This window comes from Nuphar pumila, chromosome 2 (assembly GCF_984573655.1).
Source record: "Nuphar pumila chromosome 2, dmNupPumi1.hap1.1, whole genome shotgun sequence".
NCBI lineage: Eukaryota > Viridiplantae > Streptophyta > Magnoliopsida > Nymphaeales > Nymphaeaceae > Nuphar > Nuphar pumila.
The window spans coordinates 98,646,805-98,668,948 of NC_143250.1; the positions used below are offsets into that span (position 1 = coordinate 98,646,805).

Consider the following 22,144-nt stretch of genomic DNA (forward strand, 5'->3'; position numbering starts at 1 on the left):
GGGCGGCCCCGCTTTCCCCCTGTCCACTGCCATCCCTAGTAGTAACCCTGGTTTGTCCTATTCCTATCACCAATTTAGCCAACAAAAACATGCTTATTTTTTTTTTTGAAAGGCAAGCTGGGGTTAGGCAGACTCCCACCAGTTATACAACATACCATTGGGTTTTGAACTTGCAACGTCCCAACACATGGTGACGTGCACTAACAGTGCCTACCAAACAAGCAGAGCCCCGTTGGTAAATAAAAAACGATTATGAACAAGGGTTATTAAACATTAACCATGTAAACGTTTAGGCCCTTGATGCATTTTTTGCTTATTGTTCATAAAAAGACAAATGCAGTTTACTTATAAAAAATCCATAAACACTTCCACTGTTCAATATACGGCAAATGCTCATAAACGCGAGATTATAAAGGACAGTGGTCAGTGCAAGAGGAGAGAAAGGACAGTATTGGTTCTTGGGCGAATGGAAGAAGATGATGATAATAGTGGGTGGGAAGGGAAGAGCGAATGACAAATGGTCTTAGCCAACGTGAAAGAAACAAGGAATATGATGCAAAAGGGTAGAGGAGGGGATTAGGCAGACCCCTACCAGTTCATTAATCAGTTAAGAAGTAAACTGTGTACAAAAAAATCAACCTTCTAACAGAGGGTGTAAATCTAGGGGGTGATCTTTTCATGTGTTATTCATCCCTCTCTATCTAACTTAGCTAAAGCTTTTACCAAAAAAATGAGCTTTACGGTTAGTATATAATATAACTTTAATCTTCTCAAAACTGAACAAGTCTAGCAGAGTTACGTTGTATAATAACTGGTGGGGGTCTGCCTAACCCGAGTTTGCCTTTCAAAAAAAAAAAGTTGGTTCAAACAATGGGCACTTCAGGATCAGACCAGGCAATGGTTGCCAAAGATAGTCATACCTTCACTAATAGACAGAAAAGAAAAGTTATCTGGTTAACATTACTGATCATACATGCAATGCATTATTTTTCTGATTGGCCAAAATATTTACCAGCAATAGTTATGATGATATTCAACATTACAACCTCGTCATCATACTCGGCCTTTGATGCGCGGAGGCTTGAACACTTTCTCAGCAAAGATCGGATAACTGCAGCTGTATCTGCATCAACTGGCTTGTCTAGTGCAACAAACAGGCCAAATGCCCATTCACAGTCGGCTCTTGACAAGGCTATGGCATCTTCAAGTGCACTCACATGATTCCTCAGCATCTTTGCTCGGGAAACCGCATCTACACCAAGGATCACACATAACAAAGGCATCTTACAGGGCAGCCTGCACGCACCACCTGGTTTGTCCAGCACTTTTCTCGTATATGAGGATGGCTTGCAATTGGAACTTTCAAGTTGGGACAAAGCCTGTTTTGTGGTACAGAAGGAGCAAAATATAAGCATGCAACAAGACATGTTACCACCGAGAAGCCTTCATGGCACTTCAACGAGCCCTGATCCAAACTCTCAGACTCTAGATCCAAACTCACAACTCCACGTGAATCCAGATCCAGACTATGCCATGAGAAGTCCCCATTATGAAGGGAGCCGTCCAAGAGTTCCTCACAATGAGGAGATTCCTAACAAGAAGTCTAGCTGATAGGACTCCCACCATTGAAAGTACTCGTCCCAACTGGGACTCGTATATGCATGGACTCTAAGGAGATTAAGCAATAGAGTCCTACCCACGTCTAAATGTATCTCTCATGTACCTGCTTATTTAATTGAAGAGAGACCGACTCCTATGTGAATTAGAGATAGTGTTCATCTTGAACATGGGTCGGGTTGACCAAACCACGTTATACCACATGCTCCTGTGAGTGTGTGTGCTCGTCCCCTAGACATGTGTTCCTTCTTTATATGGCATCGGAGCCAAACGGCATGCACCAGTTATTTGTGTACAAAGTTCTATGTTGCCTAGTCGTGACCATCATGGCATCCAGCTCAGCTTCATCTTCATAAGGTCTCTCTCCACTCATGTAGAATCCAGTTATTCAGTGAAACACATTCTTATCCTTGGTATTAATTAAGCTGGATCGACACTACTATCTCCTATTGAGATCGCAAATAGAGTATGTTATGTTCTCTTAGGATTTAATTAAATATGTTGAGTGGTCATTTCACACTCCAAGTCAATATATTAAAGAAGTTGAAGAGGTGAAACCGAATCTATATTTATGATATGAGAGATCAGTTGGCCCTTAGTTGGATTCGTGCAACTGTTATTGAGTCTACCCTGGGACAGATTATTTGTATCTCTATTGCTCATGAAGCCTGGGTCACACTGGAAAAGTTCTACTCCTCCCAATCTAGTATATGATGAAAAACCTTCAAGATATTCCAAAGAAAAAAAAAGTATGGTAGAGTATTTAAACCATATCAAATTTTTTGCTAATTTGTTATTTGTTGTTAGTGAATATGTATATGATGAAAATCTAATTCACTGTACATTAAATGATTTATTAAGAGACTATGAAAGCTTTGTTACCTCTCTTTTTACGCATGATTCTTTACCCACCTTTGTTAAAATTTATAAACGCTTGTTAAATCAAGAGAAGAGGTTACAAATGATCAATAAACAATCTTTGCAAGGAGAGTATCCACCACGGCCTTCTTTTCTCAAAGTGATTGGAAGAGGTGGTGCCCTTGGTCGAAGTAGAGGTTGCTTCAGAGGAGCTGAGCAGTTTTTTGAAAATTTTTAAAATTTCAATAAAAATAATTAAGGTAGCCAATCTCAGTATGCACGACCACAATAGAAAGAAGGACAAGTAATCTATCAATTTTATAGTTGTCGCAATCATACTGCCCACAAATGCTATGATATTTCAAAAGCGTTTGCAGCCATGGTCCTTAATAACATGCAAGATTCAACATGGTACCCAACACAGAAGCTACACATTAATTATGTCACATCTAAAGACCAAGGTAGAACATGGTACCCAACACAAGAGCTACACATTATGTCACATCTAAAGACCAAGGTATGACCAATAAGAGTGAATATTAGGAAGCATATTGCATCATGGTTGGAAGTAGCGCACATCTACCTATTTTCAGTTCAGGTGATCTCTTGTTGCAACTTGAAAATAAAGCTTTTATATTAAAATATGTTCTACATGTGCCTTTTATTAAGCAAAATCTATCGTCAATAACTAAGTTTATAATAGATAATCATTGTTTGTTTTAATTTGATGCTAATGGATTTTGTGTGAAGGATTTGCAAAGTAAGACTACTCTCTTAAGATGACCAATTAAGGGAGAACTTTACCCATGGTCGGTTGAGCAACATAGAAAAAAGAACCAATCTCCTATAGTTAGATTTGCTAAAGTTAGTAATAATATATTTCAATTTTCTGATGAAGTGTGGCATTGTCGACTTTACCCTGGTCTTAAGGTTCTAGAAAAACTTGAGAAAATCAAATCCATTTTATCTATGAATAATAAGTTTGAGTTATGTTCATCATGTGCTATCAACAAAATTTACAAGTTACCTTTTGGTAAAAGCTGAATTTTTTGCTCAAGCTCCGTTAGAGCAAATTCATGTGGATCTCTGGGTCCCGCACCAACGTTGTTCCATGATACATATGGTATGACCCAGTGACCAAAAAAACCTTTGTCTTAAGACATGTTTTTGATAAAGGACAATTCTTTTATACCATAAAGAAAGAGCTGATTACATCTCAAGAAGTGTCAACTTGGATTCAAAGTCAAAGGTTCAATCCTCCCAAGAGTCCTACATTACATGAAACTGTTGAACAAAGTCATCCCTAATTCCAATTCTCTTGCCTAACCCTGTAAGTCAACATGAAATTGGTCTATCTAGTCAATACGTTGGATTGTCCCAAGACTCTTTCCCTGGGATTCATCATGAAACTGATCAACCTAATCGGTTAGTTGGGTAGTCAAATGACTCTTCCCCTACAACGACTCCCCCTGAAACACCTCTCTTTTATCCACAAAGTGGGCCTGATATTCCCACGCCTGTCTAACCTAGTAAGCCAAATGAGTCTAAGGGACATGATCTGTGTTCCATATCTTCATTCCCATGCTTAAATCTTATAATTGATCTCTCTCATCAAATGCCTTCCATAACTCATCATACTATTTTTTGGAACCAAAGCCCTATTGTTCTCCTCCATGTAATAAATGAAGAAAATCAAGAACCTTATTTTTTTACCCAAACTCTCACCAAACCTAAGTGGCGTCAAGCCGAAAGAAGAAGTCAAGGTTCTTTATCAAAACCAAACCTGATCCCTTGTCTCTCCAGATAAGCCAACCAACCTTGTTGGGTGTAAGTGGATTTATAAGATCAAAAGGCATACAAATGAAATCATATGGGAACAGTCAACAGGAAAGAGTTGACTATTTTGATATATTCAATCAAGTTCTTAAACCTGTGTTACTTTTTATTGTGTGGCTGATCCATCGGTTGGACATAAATAATGTCTTTTTTCGTGACATACTAAAAGAAGAAGTGTACATGAGTCAACCACCTGGGTTTGAAGACAAGTATCCCCTTAACTTTTTGTGTAAACTTAATTGTGCTCTCTACGAGTCAAAATAGGCTCCTAAGTTGTGGTTTGAAAGACTACATATTTACTTAGAAAAATTGGGGTTTACTTAGTTGAAGGCTTATCCATTTATATTTGTCTGTCAGAGAAAAAAAAGTTTAATTTTTTCACGTGTTTTACAGGTAGTTAAAAATCTTGGGAGTTACACTCATGATAGTCGAAGGAACCTTCGTTCATGAAACACCAAGATCTTGATAGTCTCGTCTAAGATCATTATCATCTCCGTGAACGACAACCAGAAGATACTCATGTGTGAATTCCAGCACTCAGCCAGCACACTAATGAGTTTCTGTTTCACCCTAGGCCTCGTAGGAGCACGACACGATGGAGATGGAATTCTTTTAGATACTCATGAAGCAAAGGCTCAATAACAACAACAGTCGAAAGAGATTCTACAAAAGAATAAGAAATAAGACGGTTATTAAGTCAAAGCAAGGATGAAAAGAATGAAAAACCGAAGCTCCACTTTGGATCAGGCGATATTCATGCATGATGATCTAAATCATCGAAAGCAGAAAAAAATGTGATTCTTGGCCATTTTCACCATGTTTATGTGTACTCAAAGGGGGCATAGAAATGGCCTCAAGAAAAGGCCGGATCGAAGAGAAGAGATGATAAAATTCATACAAAAATTTGACTTAAAAAGGCCTATCAGAATGTTTGACGACAAGCCAACTTGTCGTCAGACCCCAGGCTCTTGTCATCCCAGATGAGCCAACTGTTGTCAAAAAGCTCAAAGTAAAGGAAAAGTTTTCCTGAAAATTTGACTTGTCCTTAGAAAGGATTTAGTTGGAAATGAATTGTTGTCAGACAATGTATGGAAGTTTTCAGGAATGTCATCATTCAGGAATTGGAAAAGATTCCCAAACGAGCAACACTTGCAGAGTTGGATCTGACGACATGTCAATTGTCGTCCCACTTGATGAATTGTCATCCGACCCGAGCATAAATTGCCGTCTCTTCGAGAGATGTCCAATATATTTTTCACATGCATTTATTGCATTTTTCTATGTATTTTCATACGTTTCTCATATTTACATACATCCTCATGCATTTTCTTGTGTTTCTTGCAGGAAAACCACAACTGGCTGCCTTCTATTTGATGTTGGGCCCCACAAGCCGAGCTTAGGCTCAAAAAGGTGCCTATGTTTCAAGACTTTTCAAAAAAGCTGCTCATATTTTCAGCATATTGCTCATATGATTGCCAGTATCACTTTTCTTGCTAAAGTTATTAAATTAACTTTAATTATACTAGTTCTTAAAGGACAATACAGAAAACAAAAAAGGAATCACTTTTTTCAAGATTATAGATGTTGACTTGAAGCCCTTATTTGACTGTTTTATGGGCTATATCTAAAATTTCGGAAAAGTGAGACCTATTTTAGAATTAGGGGCAAAAGGTTAGCTTTTCAATGAAACTTTTTCCCTTCATTTTTTTGATACGAAAGCTGAGGGATAACGACCCGAGACCCCACGGTTACGATGGTGTGACCTAACCATCCAGCTGTTCAATCACGAAGCACATAGACAGCTAGTGGGTCCCACTGTACACAACATGAGTTATTATATTGATCATGTTAGATGGTATTTGATCATCTCTCCATAATTTGCTTAGAATGTATTAATGTAATAACTTGTCTACGGTTTAGGTGCATCACAGGTACATCTAATACAACTTGTTCGTGTATCTCACGTATAAGTTGACACTTTAACCTTTGCTCTTTCTTTAAATTAGTGAAAAGAATGGTAAATAAGTAAATTAAAATGGTAAAACTATAGTTATCAGAAACTTTTTGCTAGATGGATGGTGTATATCACTTTCTCGAAAACTCATTTGGAAAGCGGAAAAACACCTCTTTTTAGCAGCTTCTAAAATATGATAAACTTGATTGGTTTTAATGGAAAGCGTGCTTCCTCCTCATTTTCCAAATCAATTTCCTTTCACTTTCTTAACATTTTTCTTTCACTTCTTGTCACTTCTCACTAGCTTCTCCCTCACTTTTTATATTAGTAATTTAAATATTTTTATAACAAGCTTGCCTGTTGGTTTTATATATGTTTATCTATGTCTTTACATCACTTCTTATTTGCTTTTGCTCTCACTTCATATTGCTTTCTATGTGTTTTCTTTTCATTATTCCTATGCTTGCATAATCACTTTACAATTATATCTTGCTTCCCGCTTCCGCTTCATGCATTTGTTCTCGTATCCATTTTTGTGACTAAAAGTAACAAATTTTTGCATGTGAATATTTTCTTAAAAAGTAAAGCATGTGTGTAAGCATATTACCTTGCAGTAGCACACAAAAAACCATTAAACAGGGATAAGGAGAGCCCAATGAATTCCCAAATTGTAATTAATTGCATATAGGAAGAGTGGCCAACAAGAAGAAACAAAGCAATCACAAATGCTAAAGTTCCCTTCTTAGCAAAACTTGACTCCTCTTCCTGCACACATTCTCATGGGCAGGACAGATCAATAAAGAAGATCGCCCACATATCACAAATTGGTTCTTCCTCGCCAACAAGATCGCCAATGGACAACCCTCAGATGTCCCATGTGTCTGTTGGTCCAACCGCTGTTCCAAAAAACAGGGAGAGCACTACCAGATTAATGACTACCGTATTGGTCATGGTGTTGGCTTTTGTTCTCTCCTTCCTGTCTTTAATAAGAAGGGCTTCTCTAAGGATAAGCGGTACATGTATATATACTTCTATATCTAGATGTTTGATGAGTGCATGTTTATACTTGCATATCTAGATATTTGATGAAAATATGCCTTTCAACGAAAAGGATAAGCTATTTGACAAAAATATTATGAAAAACTGTTCATTACAGTAAACACAATGGCATGATTATATTGCAGCAACTCTGAGAGAGAGAGAGAGTGACCTAACTTTAATAAAAATTACAAATGCCTTCAAAAATAAAATGCCCAACTTTTGGCTTATTTAAAACACACCTAGCTAACTTTAGAAATATTACAAATATGTGCCTAACTTTTGAGAATTGCTTTGTTAACTAGGTGTGAATTTGTAATATTTTAAAAGTTAGTTCGGTATTTGTAAATAGACCAAAAGTTAATGTAATTTTTTCAAAAAATAAAAAAACATAAGATAATGCAATACTTATGTGGTTTTCTGATAATGTAGTACTTACCGTACGCTGTTTTCTTATTGAGAGGGTACCTCATTGCAGTATCGGCGATTGCATGCGTCGTCGACAAACTTGTTCAGTTAGGGTCCGGGAAAGTTATGATGCAACCGGTTCCCTTGTTCATCGATGTTTTAGGCAGCCAGGTGAGTTAGAATCATGTTGGTGAACTCCATTTTTAACCCCTTTGCAGTGCAAGTTTCAAACTTCCTTGTTGCAACATTTTGTTTTTTTTACCAACGGAGGCTCTGGGTGGTTGGTAGGAGCTGTCAGTGCACGTCTCCCTGTGGAGTTGCAGGTTCAAAACCCCAGTGGTAGGGATGCACACTAGCCGAGCCTGGGCTGTTCAAACTCGGCTCGATGCAAAATATCTGTCCAAGCTCGGTGCCGAGCTTGAATGACTTTGTCCGGACTCGGCGTGATTCCGAGCTTGAGCCGAGCCGAGCTTCAAGGCATTTCAAGAAAATCATTTTTTAAAAATATTGTTGAAGGTGGATTTCAAACCCTAACATCTCTCAGGTTTCTCATGTTACCCACAACTAAGCCAAAGCATACATTTATTAGTCAATGACACCCAAAATAATATATACATACTAAACTTAGTCTCAACGGCCTACCCATTACACTAACAATAACTTGTTGAATGAAATTGCAAATATATTATATATATACTTGTATCCGAGCCTTATCGAGCCTACCGAATCTTATCGGTAGGCTGATCAAACTCAGCTCGTTTGCTCGTCCCAGCCAAGTTCAGCTCATTTAAAGCACGGACAAGCTTTGAGCCGAGCGGGCTTTGTTTGTTGTGCATCCCTACCCAGTTAGTTGTAAGTTGAATAATAACTGGTGGAGTGGGGGGGGGGGGGGGGGGGTCTGCCTAACCCCAGCTTGCCTTTCCAATTTTTTTTTTTTTATTACATAGGAAACTCCTCACAGAGAATCTGGTCACTTAATGGGAAGATGTGGGCTGAACGAAACAGGCTGCTGCTTCAATAACCATGGCTTTCTTTGCTTTCGTAGCTTACGCAGTCTCTGCTCTCCTCTCTGAGTCCAGATTTTTTAAGGCATGGAAGCCGTGATCTGTTGTTATTCAGCTAGTCGTTTTGTGTTAGCAGGGTTTATGATGGTGTTATGCATGGTCTCATTTCTCTGCAGTGTGAGGGTTCTGTATAAGTTAGCAACTTTTTTGCTGGCTGTTCACTTCCATATATGTTTCTAGGTTGTGCAACACTTTTGAGTGTTTCTCATAGTTTTGAATGGTGTAAACACCTTATTGATTTTCTTTTTCTTTTTTGTTTCTCATAGTTTTGAATGGTGTAAATACCTACTTTGAGTGTTTCTCATAGTTTTGAATGATCAGTGTTTCATGTTGTTTTGATTTTGATCAAATCTCATATTCTCGATAAAGTTTTTTTAGAACATAAAAATTTTGGAGATGCAGACGCCAATCTTCACTAAATGGACCGTGTCAATCTATGCAGTCCGATTTGATCAAAACAACTTGCCACAATGAGATCTTCAGAAGTGTTATGACGATAGGGATGATTTTGAGATGACTTGATCCCAATTTGCTTAAAAAGCATGTGATAGTTGCGTATCAGTCATAAATAGGTGTCAACGGGTCCGGTTTGGTTCGGACCCAGGTGGTACCAGACTTGGACCCAGTTTTCAGGTATGGTATCAGGTTCAGACCCGAGTCTAATCGGGTCCACTATAAGAGAAACCATACCCGAACCCGCTAAGAACTACATGAACCAGAACCGGACCATACCCGGTAAAACCATATTTTTTAATCATTTTTACATTGAAAATTTTCAGTCTTAATCAGAACTCGGGTCGGGTCGGGGTCTAGTATCAAATTTCACAAACTATACCCGGGTCCATGTATTAATCAGACCTTCGGGTCTGGATTCGGGTCTTGATCGAGTCTTATTAATTATCACCATACCCGGACCTTATAGGGTTTGGTTCGGGTTGGGTCCAGGTAAACCAGGCCCGTTGACACCCTTAGTCATGAATATAAAGTTTTTCCTCATAAAAGCCTGTACGTTTGAGGGGAAGATGACCCCCTCTTTCAAATTAAGGACTTTTGTTTCATTCTCTTGTAAATTAAAGGCTTTTCACAAAAATGGGCACCAAATTTTAAAAAAATCCTGCCAGCTCAGCCTTTTATGTGAAAGCTTTCACTGGGGAAATAATCCGGCCAGCTCAGCCTTCTTAGGCGAAAGCTTTCACTAGGGAGGTATGAAAGGATTGACACATAAAAAGTAGTTGAAACCCTCTAGATGTAACTCATAGGAGGAGGTCGTTTTGACCTAATCTAACCTCATGGATGTATTCAATATGGTCAAAATAGTAAGAATTGACTCTTGGACCATAGTTTTTTGACATAAAAATATGCTTTTTTGAGGTTTAAATATTTGGTACATTGTAGGCTATTGGTTTTTCAACCATCATCACTTGGGGGATTTAGGCATGTATAAACATTTTTGTCTTAGTGAGCATTTCAAAAGGTAGCCATTGTTTTTTATTGGCTTTTAAGATTTGAAATGGCCTTTTGGTATTATGGAAAAATTGTTTAGATGTATTCTAATTAACCAAGTACATTTTATAGTTGGTTTCCATGTTTGTCTTATAACTGTAAAAGTACAGAGCATGAGAAGAACGTGGAAAAAGAAACTTCTCAATAAATATGGTCATGCATAATAGGTATAACCATGAAGTTTTTTCTTAAACTAATACTCAGACTCACTGGCATCAACAGATTTAAAGTGATTATTGTGCCAAAAATGAATATCCCAAAAGCTTCCATGAGAATCACTTAGTCTACAAAGTCCAGAAATTAAAATAGCTAGTACTCAGCAGGGAAGATGCTTCCCAATTTTCCAAAGAATGAATAGACATCATTAGAAGAATGAAGTTGATCAGATCTTAATCTTATAAGGAAAAAAATTTATGCTCTTCAGGAAAGGAACCTGGACAGAGTGCTAGGTCCAACGCTACCAGTATTGATGCTTTTCTATCAGTCGTTCAGCCATCTAAGAATTTGTCATCAGGCTTTTGTCTCCCGCAATGTTCTGCAGACTCAGGGGAACATATTTCCTTCATATTTCAGTCAAAGCTATACAAAAATTATTGCTACTTAGTAATTGTGCTTCATAGACCTTTGATAATGAGTGCTCTCGAGTACTTTATTATCACGAACAGTAATCCATCTATTTTATCACAAGACTATTCTATTAGCATGAACTCTATCCATACTAAAATACTTTTCAGGATAGTTGTGGTTTCTGCAGTCCATGTTCAATTTCAAGTAAATTCTAAGTACCATGTAGGTCATACTTTTGGACTCCAATCTAAAAATTGCAGTCTACTATGTGCTTTTTTAGGTTGCATAACTATGTTTAAGCCATGATTTAGTATGTAATTAGACATAAATCTTGATCTAGGTTGGGGTGCTGTTTGCACACAAATTTGGATCCAAATAAGTTAAATGTTAGGTTAAAGTTGGGTCCTAGATACAGTGTACAACTTAATCTTTGTAATGATTGTTAAGACTTTAGGAATGATTGGAAAAAAAACTAATGTACATAGATTTGTAACCTTGCTATCGCTTTTCCATTAGCAAAAGTTTGGTAAGAAAATATAGTAATGTTTGAATACCTTGAACCTTTAATCCCAGCCATCGAGGTCAGATCTGGTGCGATCAAAGATCTGCTGCACTTTGTACAGATAGATCCAAATCCACATGTTGAGATGAATCCTCATCAAATTGGTCCACAGGTTGAGATGGACCCACATTGTGTGAAGGAAATATCCAATGCTGAAAAGATAAGTTCTAGTCAGGACTCCTACATCAGCGATTGTACAAAACAAAGACTCCTTGGCAACTAAAGCAAAGAGAGGAAAAGAGAACTCATCATCCAAGAAGAAGACCCCTAATGAATGTATATCTGAACATGTATGTAAACAGAAGGAGTCTTGATGTAATTGGGTTTCTTTGTATTTGGAGAAACCCCCTAAATGCGTAACCTTTATGATCCTTAATAAAAAGGGAAGATACCTCCTTTATGGGGTGTGAACACACACACACACACAGAGACCCACAATGGACGTAGGTCAGTTTGGACTGAACCGCTTTAAAATCATGTTTTTCTTGTGCATGGGTGTATGAGTTTGTGTGTTTCTTACTTTTACATGGTATCAGAGCATGTTGGTTCCATCAAGTTAGTATGATCCATTTGTTTCTTCCGTTAGTTAGTGGTGATGGCATCAAGCTCATCCTCTCGGTGCCTAATTCCGCAATAAAATGTGTTCTCTTCCCTAATGTCCATCAAATTAGATCAGGACAACTACTTGTTATGGTACTCGCAAATAAAAACTATCATGTATAATCAGGATCTCATTAAGTGTGTTGATGGATCACACCCAGTGCCAACTCAATTTATAAGAGAAGGTGAGCATCTCAAAACTAATCTTGAGTATGTTATTTGGAAGTTGGCTGATCAACTCGCGTTGAGTTGGTTTAAGGCCATTGTTACTGGAGCAAATCATTCAGATTCCCTTTGCTCAGAATGCATGGGTTGCCTTGGAACAATCCCGTGTCTCACTCAAACCTCAATATTCTCTGGTTAAAGTGCAACCTTCAAAACATTAAGAAAGATGACAAGAGTTTACCATTAGAAGTTATGCATGCCAACCTATGGGGCCTACTTCCTCTCCTTCTAGAGAAGGATAGGTTTACTACTTGCTCCTAGTGGATAACTACTCATGTTTTTCATGGATCTTTCCATTGTTTAGAAAATATGATGCTTCATGTCTTGAAAATTTTAAAGTGAGAATCTGCTTTAAAAGAAAATCAAAATTTTTCATAGTGATGGTGGTGGCAAATTTTTCTGTAGTGCTTTCTTTAAATTTTTAAATAAACATGAGATAAAAAGGTGGTTTACTTGTTTGTGTACACCTCAACAAAACCACATTGTTGAGCATAACACAAACATGTTTATGTGATAGGGATGAGTCTTTTGGTGCATGCATCTTTAGAGGTCAAGTTCTAGGTTGATGCTTTCTGTACTATTGTGTATCTGATCAATAGGCTCTTGAGTCCAAACTTGGGTGACAAAACTCCATATGAACGGTCATTGAAACATGTGGATTCGGATCTAGATACCAAGAATAGTGTTGCATATTATTTAGAGCCATGTCTGCAAAAGCTTTCAGACCACAAGATTTTGATCATGTCATCTAGGAGCCAAGGTGGCAACACACCATAGAAAATAAAATAAATACCTTGTATAGAAATCAAACCTAGACTCTTGTCCCATTGATTGATGCCCACAACTTAGTTGGTTGTAATGGATACACAAAATAAAATGCCATGCTGATGAGACCATTGCCAAATACAAAGTCTGGTTAGTTACCAAGGGGTACAATTGTAACACCCCGATCTGGGACCTCAGGAGTCCGAGTTCGGTTGGTATTACTTCCCAGAGGGAAGAGTGCAAAGCTTACACAGTGAAAACGTGGCTAAAAAAACTTTTCATTTTATTTCATAATAAAACTTTTTCTTACATTGATCATCATTCATAACAGAGAAAAGCAATTACAATTTATTCTCAATGACAAGGAAAGTAAAAGTATACCACTGCTCTGCTGAAGACTGAAAAGAGAACTGCTCACAAGCGACTGATTTAATACCTGGCACCTACAGTTGTAATTAAACACAAATGGGGGTGAGTCTACAACCCAGTAAGAGATAATCATAAGTAAATAAACAATAATTTACAACTGTAGTGGGCTCTAAGCCCCTAGTCTTATTTTAATTTCTCGACACACCACACATGTTTGTATATTTTAATTTCCCCCATTATCATTCTCAAAAACTCTTTCTCTCTCTACTATCACTAGGTTGGCTATACCGGTAATAGCCATCTATGGGCGTAGCAACCCTGTAGAACACCCCAATTCTACGTGTTGGCCAGACTATGAACCATACACTCCCAGTGGTCCCCAGACCACCAGGCACTGCAGTGAACCACCACGGGGACCCCACCGGTAGCTAGCCGGGAGGTCAAGCTCTCAATCTCGGCATGGTTCATGCTACATCCTAACCATGATGGTTATTAACCCTCCATTGTCCTCTAGAGTCTCAACCCAGTGTGAGTGAAATCCTAAGTCATAACTAAGTTCACACGTTGAACAATATTCTCAAATTCAAAATTCACTCGTTCCCTCACGAGTGGTGTCATGACTAATCACAACAATCTCATTCTCAATCCCATGATGACGTTAGGACTTACACCGCTCTCACTTAGCACGCAATGATGTAGTGTCTCTACATCATTAAATCACCGGCGGCCCACTCTCCATGGTGGCTGCACTCTGGCCGCGAACCAGGTAGCCCTTGCCACAGGTCGCCACTTCCGGGATTTAAGGGGTACTGCATGCTGAACTCTAAATATCCATTCACACCACATGAATGAATTAAATGAGACTCTAATCTAACTCAATCTCATCACAATGCATGATATAAATGCTCAATTAACATGCAATCATAAACACAATCTCTTTCTATCATGCATGACATATTAACCCTAACATACATCTCAGAATAAACATGTATTTAAAGTAACTCACAATTGTCAAGCATGAATTTTATGCATGTCATGGTCTAACTCAAAGCTATCATGCTAATCACATAACCTTTATAGCACTACGATAACAAGCAACGTGTAAAGGGTTTATTCACATCTAAAATTACTTATAACATCCCTTACCTCAAGTGCGAATCTGTACTTTCACCAAGAGTGAGTCTCAAGATGCTCTAACAGTAGGATCTGGTAATTAAAGCAATATATTTGAATTAATCACAAAACCTCTTACTAAAATTACCAAAATACCCTTCCCGAATCTTATTAAAGAAACCACGATTTCTGTATTACTATTTTGACTGACGTTCATAGACCAATGGATTCCTCTCTTTAATACAAATCCAACGCACCAAACCTCGCTCGATTCCAAGTTCGGAGTGCGAAGATATGTCCATTTTACTGAAATGGATCTCACGGATCCAAATGGATCTCTTGGCACATTTCGGATTTCGGGCCACTTCGAAACTATTTTCAGATCCAATCCTGATCTGGATCCAAACCCTGTCTGTTTGGATTCAGATCCTTCTCATACTGGATCCAAAATTGCTGACTGGATCCAGAAAGTCTGATTGGGTCTGAACCGGATCTGTCCCATTCGACTGGATCCAGACTAGTCTGACTGGATCCAGGACAGATTGACTGGATCCCATTCGATCTGGGCCTGCTGGACTGGATCCTGGATAGTCTGATTGGATCCATATATGCCTTAACTGGATCCAGACCTGTCTGACTGGGTCCAGATCCGAGACTGATCCAGTCAAATCTGGACCTGGTTAATCTGGATCTGATACAGGTCCAGATTGAACTGGATCTGATCTAAATACCTGGATCCAGACCCGAACCAGCATAACCAACTCAGTTGCCTTGAACCGGTTCATCCCGAACCGGTTCGGCTTGAACTGATTCGGTCTGAACCGGTTTGGCTTGAACCGATTCAGCCTGAACCGGTTCAACATGAGTTGGTTCGTTTCGAATCGGTTTGGCTTGAACCGGTTTGATTCGAACCGGTTCACCCAATTCTCACGACCCGGTTCGGTCTGGGTGCGACCCGGACCGACCCGGTTCGGTCTGGGTCGCACCCAGGCCGATCCAGACTCTGTTTTTTTTTTTTTTTGAACACTCGGTCTGGGTGAGACCCAGACCGGTGGGCTCGGTCTGGGTCGCACCCAGACCGACCCGGTTCGGTCCGATCACCCGGACCGAACCGGTCCCTCGATAAAAAAAAGGCGGAAGGGGCTGTGCCCCTTCCGATAACGGTTGCAGAGGGTCGGCCCCTGCCGACCCTCTCTCTGCATTCCCTGCCTGGGCCGGCCTCCGGGGCCGGCCGATAGTGTCTGTCGGTCGCCGGGGGCCGTCGGAGTCGGCCGCCACAGGGGCCGGCCGACCTCCCCCCCTTTCTCTCCATCTCTGTGACTCTTTTTTTTTTTTCATTTCCTGAAACTTGCCGGCAGCCATGGCTGCCGGCCCTCCGTGCTTCCAGCCGAAAAGAAGGACGAAGAAGGAGGTGGGGACGAAGGGGCTTACCTCCCTGCCGTCGCCGTCGTCACCGCCGTCGCCGGTAAGTCCTCTCTCTCGCTCTCTTTCTCTCTCTCTCTCTGGGGCGCGGCAGGAGACCCTGCGTGGGGGTTTTTATAACCCTCACGCAGGGTGAGGGGATGAGGATAACCTCGCCCCCTCTCCCGCGGATTTTGGGGGGTGAGGTTTATCCTCACCCCCTTCCCGCTACGCGGTTTCCCCTTTGGGGAAACCGTTTCCCTTTTTTTTTTTTAAACTTTATGTTTATCCCCTCCGGCGACTCCGCCGGAGGGGGTCTTACAATTCTACCCCCCTTAAAAGAAGATTCGTCCCGAATCTTACCTGGAAGCAATTGTGGAAATTGCTCGCGGATATCAGATTCACGCTCCCACGTAGCCTCCTTATTGCTGTGATGGCTCCATCTAACCAATACCAGAGATAACTCCTTGTTTCTCAGCTTTTGCACTTTCGTGTCCAGGATTTCGATGGGCTTTTCCCTCATACTCAAATCGTCTTGTAAATCTAATACAGTCTCGACTGTATCCAATATATGGGAGGGATCTGGTACGTACTTCCGTAACATGGAAACATGGAATACGTTGTGAATTCGAGATAAAGAAGGTGGTAGAGCTAACCGGTATGCTGCCTGACCAACCCTCGCAAGTATTTCAAACGGTCCAATATATCTGGGGTTCAACTTTCCTCTTCGACCAAAACTCATTACTCCCTTAAACGGAGATATCCTTAAAAACACGTGATCACCTTGCTCAAATTTTAACTCACGACGTCTTTTATCTGCATAACTCTTCTGTCGACTCTGTGCTGTGAGAAGACGCTCTCGAATGAATCTCACTTGATCTGCCATTCGTTGAACCATCTCTGGTCCTAACAGCCTCCTTTCTCCGACTTCATCCCAACACAAGGGAGTTCGACATCGTCGACCATACAATGCCTCAAATGGAGCCATGCCTATACTTGCTTGAAAGCTGTTGTTGTAGGCAAACTCCATTAATGGCAAAATATCATTCCACGAGTCACAATACTCCAAACTACATGCCCGGAGCATGTCCTCGAGGGTCTGAATGGTTCGCTCTGACTGACCATCTGACTGAGGGTGAAAAGCTGTATTCATTTTCAGTTGTCCCCATAGCTTCTTGAAAACTTTGCCAAAATCGCGATGTGAACTTCGAGTCTCTATCTGAAACAATTGAATCTGGTACTCCATGAAGTCTCACAATCTCTCTAATAAACAATCGAGCCAGTTGGTCACACGAGTGAGTTGTCTTACAAACTAAAAAGTGTGCTGACTTAGTTAGCCTGTCGACAATCACCCACACAGAATCCATCCCATTCTTCGTCTTAGGAAGCCCCGAGACGACGTCCATTGATATATCCGCCCACTTCCATTCGGGTATGGGGAGTGGTTGCAAAAGACCACCTGGTCTTTGGTGCTCAATCTTCACCTGCTGACATACTAAACATTTGCTAACAAACTCAGCAATGTCTCTCTTCATACCACTCCACCAAAACGTATCTTTCAGATCTCGATACATTTTAGTGCTACCAGGATGGATGGCATATCTAGAATGATGTGCCTCTTCCATCAACATATTTCTAAGTTGATTATCCTTAGGAATGCACACTCTCTGACGAAATCTAAGAAGTCCTTGATCATCAATTTTGAATTCTGACTCCTCACTTTCTGAAATCTTCTTTCTTACTTGCATAAATTCTGGGTCTAAGAGTTGCTTTTCCTTAATTTGATCCCACAATTCTGATTTCAATGTGGTTTGTACAAATAATAATCAACCTGGTAAGCATTGAGCTTCTGCCTTCTGATGAGCCATCGAAGAAAATAACTCCCAGTCTGCAAGTCTAGCTAGAGCTCCTGCCTTTCTGCTAAGAGCATCAGCGACAACATTCGCCTTATCCGGATGGTATTTTAGCTCGAAATCATAGTCTTTCAGAAATTCCAACCATCTCCTTTGCCTCAAATTCAAATCTTTCTGAGAAAACAGATACTTAAGGCTTTGATGGTCGGTAAAGACCTCAAATTGCTCGCCATAGAGGTAGTGTCTCCATATCTTAAGGGCAAAAACTACTGCTGCTAACTCCAGATCATGCGTCGGGTAGTTGACTTCATGTGTTTTGAGCTGACGAGATGCATAAGCTATCACCTTTCCGTGTTGCATCAGAACACAACCCAAACCTTTGTGAGAGGCATCACTATAAATAGTGAAACCTCCAGATCCAGAAGGTAAGACCAACACTGGAGCAGTGGTCAAACGCTTCTTTATCTCCTGAAAACTTTGCTCGCATTTCTCATTCTACTTGAACTTTACATCTTTCTTTGTGAGTTTCGTCATAGGAGCCGCCAACAACGAAAATCCTTCAACGAATCTCCGATAGTACCCAGCTAATCCCAAAAAACTGTGAATCTCAGTAGGATTCTTGGGTCTTGACCAATTGGTGACTGCTTCAATCTTTGCAGGGTCTACCATAATCCCATCTTTAGAAACAATGTGTCCAAGAAATGACACTTGTTCTAATCAAAAAGCACACTTAGAGAATTTGGCATAGAGCTTATGTTCTCTGAGTGTCTGCAGGACAATCCTCAGATGCTCCTCATGTTGCTCCTTCGAGGTAGAGTATATGAGGATGTCATCAACGAATACCACAACGAACTTGTCCAAATAGGGTCTGAAAACTCTATTCATCATGTCCATGAAGGCAGCTGGCGCGTTGGTCAGACCAAACGGCATGACCATAAATTCATAATGGCCATATCTTGATCTGAATGCTGTCTTGGCCACATCTTCCTTCTTAATTCTCAATTGATGATAACCTGATCTCAAATCGCAGTTGATCGAACAAATCATCGATTCTTGGCAAAGGGTATTTATTCTTTATGGTTACTGCATTCAATTGACGATAGTCTATACACATACGCAGTGATCCGTCCTTCTTCTTCACGAACAAAATTGGAGCACCCCAAGGAGATACTGAAGGTCGAATAAATCCTTTTTCCAATAACTCCTGTATTTGCTCCTTGAGTTCCTTGAGTTCCGCAGGGTCCATCCGATAGGGAGCCTTCGAAATGGGTGTTGTTCCCGGAACTAGATCGATTTGGAACTCAGTCTCCCGATCAGGAGGGAGACCAGAAAGATCTTCTTGAAAGACATCATCATATTCACAGACTATGTCTACATCTGATATTGAGAGATCTTCTTTCTCTTCGGTTTTCATGTACGCCAGGAATCTCATGCATCCATTTTCAATATATTTATTGGCCTTCAAATACGATATGACAGCTGGCTTATGTAACTTTCTAACACCCTGGTATGTGAAAGTTGGAGTATGGGGTATCTGAAAGCTGACACACTTTCTTCTACAATCGATAGTGGCATGATGGTCCGACAACCAATCCATGCCTAGAACAACATCTAGATCTTTGAAGTCGAGTTGCAACAAATTCTCAGGCAACTCTCGATCTTCAATTATCACAACGCAATTTGGATACACAGTATCCACAATAGTGGTTTCTCCTATAGGGGGTCTCTGTTAAATAAGAAACACTCAATGGAGAAGGTGCCACTGGCAACCTTTTCCCAAAAGCTGAAGAAGAAAAACTATGTGTGGCTCCTGAGTCGAATAACACACGAGCAAGAACACCAGAAATAAGAAGTGTACCTTCAACCACATCAGGGTTGGCAAGAGCTTCTTGCTGAGCAGTCGCATAGGCGCGACCTGGTACTGCTGGCTTCGGCTTTGGTGGAGCGTTGTTTCTTCGATCAGGCTGTGGGCAATCATTAGCATAATACCCCATCTGCTGGCAGTTGAAGCATTTGACATTCCTCAATTGGTTGCACTCATGACAGTCACCTAAATGACTCGAAACATATGTTGTGTCCTTGCACTAGCCATACAAAACCCTTCCTGAAACGCAAAGTTTGCGCTAAGGGATGCTCTCCTTGTAACTCCTCATCAAGCCATCATCTAATCTCTCATCATCTGACCACATACTGACCGAGATCTCTGACGGTGGGATTGGTGAGTCCCACGCCCATAGGGCTATGACTATTGCCCGAAAGTAGTGTCGATGTAGTCATGTCCATACCTATCTCTTCTCCTAAATATGATGTAAATTGGTGACATCGTGGTGTAAGATCTATAACAATTTGAGACATGCTTGCCATGACTTCGGTAGTCATCACCATTGCAGTGATGAACACTTTTCTCTCTCTGACGGAAGGCTCAGCATGGTCTTGAGCCCTTGGGTCTTCGTGGTTTCCTCATTCGCTAGCTACTCCTAATCACGCAACAATCTAATCATTAACGTGCCTAATTCGAGCAGAGACTTAGATCTTGTCATTGAGTCTTATTATGAATGATGAACAGTTTTTCTGTGTAAACCTGGCTTTGATACCACTTTGTAACACCCCGATCTGGGACCTCAGGAGTCCGAGTTCGGTTGGTATTATTTCCCAGAGGGAAGAGTGCAAAGCTTACACAGTGAAAATGTGGCTAAAAAAACATTTCATTTTATTTCATAATAAAACTTTTTCTTACATTGATCATCATTCATAACAGAGAAAAGCAATTACAATTTATTCTCAATGACAAGGAAAGTAAAAGTATACCACTGCTCTGCTGAAGACTGAAAAGAGAACTGCTCACAAGCGACTGATTTAATATCTGACACCTACAGTTGTAATTAAACACAAATGGGGGTGAGTCTACAACCCAGTAAGAGATAATCATAAGTAAATAAACAATAATTTACAACTGTAGTGGGCTCTAAGCCCCTAGTCTTATTTTAATTTCTCGACACACCACACATGTTTGTATATTTTAATTTCCCCCATTATCATTCTCAAAAACTCTTTCTCTCTTTACTATCACTAGGCTGGCTATACCGGTAATAGCCATCTATGGGCGTAGCAACCCTGTAGAACACCCCAATTTTACGTGTTGGCCAAACTATGAACCATACACTCCCAGTGGTCCCCAGACCACCAGGCACTGCAGTGAACCACCACGGGGACCCCACCGGTAGCTAGCCGGGAGGTCAAGCTCTCAATCTCGGCATGGTTCATGCTACATCCTAACCATGATGGTTATTAACCCTCCATGGTCCTCTAGAGTCTCAACCCAGTGTGAGTGAAATCCTAAGTCATAACTAAGTTCACACATTGAACAATATTCTCAAATTCAAAATTCACTCGTTCCCTCACGAGTGGTGTCATGACTAATCACAACAATCTCATTCTCAATCCCATGATGACGTTAGGACTCACACCGCTCTCACTTAGCACGCAATGATGTAGTGTCTCTACATCATTAAATCACCGGCGGCCCACTCTCCATGGTGGCTGCACTCTGGTCGCGAACTAGGTAGCCCTTGCCACAGGTCGCCACTTCCGGGATTTAAGGGGTACTGCATGCTGAACTCTAAATATCCATTCACACCACATGAATGAATTAAATGAGACTCTAATCTAACTCAATCTCATCACAATGCATGATATAAATGCTCAATTAACATGCAATCATAAACACAATCTCTTTCTATCATGCATGACATATTAACCCTAACATGCATCTCAGAATAAACATATATTTAAAGTAACTCACAATTGTCAAGCATGAATTTTATGCATGTCATGGTCTAACTCAAAGCTATCATGCTAATCACATAACCTCTATAGCACTACGATAATAAGCAACGTGTAAAGGGTTTATTCACATCTAAAATTACTTATAACATCCCTTACCTCAAGTGCAAATCTGTACTTTCACCAAGAGTGAGTCTCAAGATGCTCTAACAGTAGGATCTGGTAATTAAAGCAATATATTTGAATTAATCACAAAACCTCTTACTAAAATTACCAAAATACTCTTCCCGAATCTTATTAAAGAAACCACGGTTTCTGTATTACTATTTTGACTGGCGTTCATAGACCAATGGATTCCTCTCTTTAATACAAATCCAACGCACCAAACCTCGCTCGATTCCAAGTTCGGAGTGCGAAGATATGTCCATTTTACTGAAATGGATCTCACGGATCCAAATGGATCTCTTGGCACATTTCGGATTTCGGGCCACTTCGAAACTATTTTCAGATCCAATCCTGATCTGGATCCAAACCCTGTCTGTTTGGATTCAGATCCTTCTCATACTGGATCCAAAATTGCTGAGTGGATCCAGAAAGTCTGATTGGGTCTGAACCGGATCTGTCCCAT

The 22,144-nt window shown here is 40.3% G+C and overlaps 1 protein-coding gene across 1 annotated transcript; it reads right to left on the bottom strand.

Annotated features, from left to right (window-relative positions):
* Positions 1–983: 983 nt before the first annotated feature.
* LOC149846349 (uncharacterized) lies at positions 984–16,778 on the bottom strand. Its single transcript, XM_089991043.1, has 2 exons — positions 16,244–16,778; positions 984–1,252 (listed from the first exon to the last, which is right to left on the bottom strand). The coding sequence occupies exons 1-2, from the start codon at positions 16,776–16,778 to the stop codon at positions 984–986; spliced, it is 804 nt and encodes a 267-aa protein (XP_089847169.1).
* Between the last annotated feature and the right edge of the window lie 5,366 nt (positions 16,779–22,144).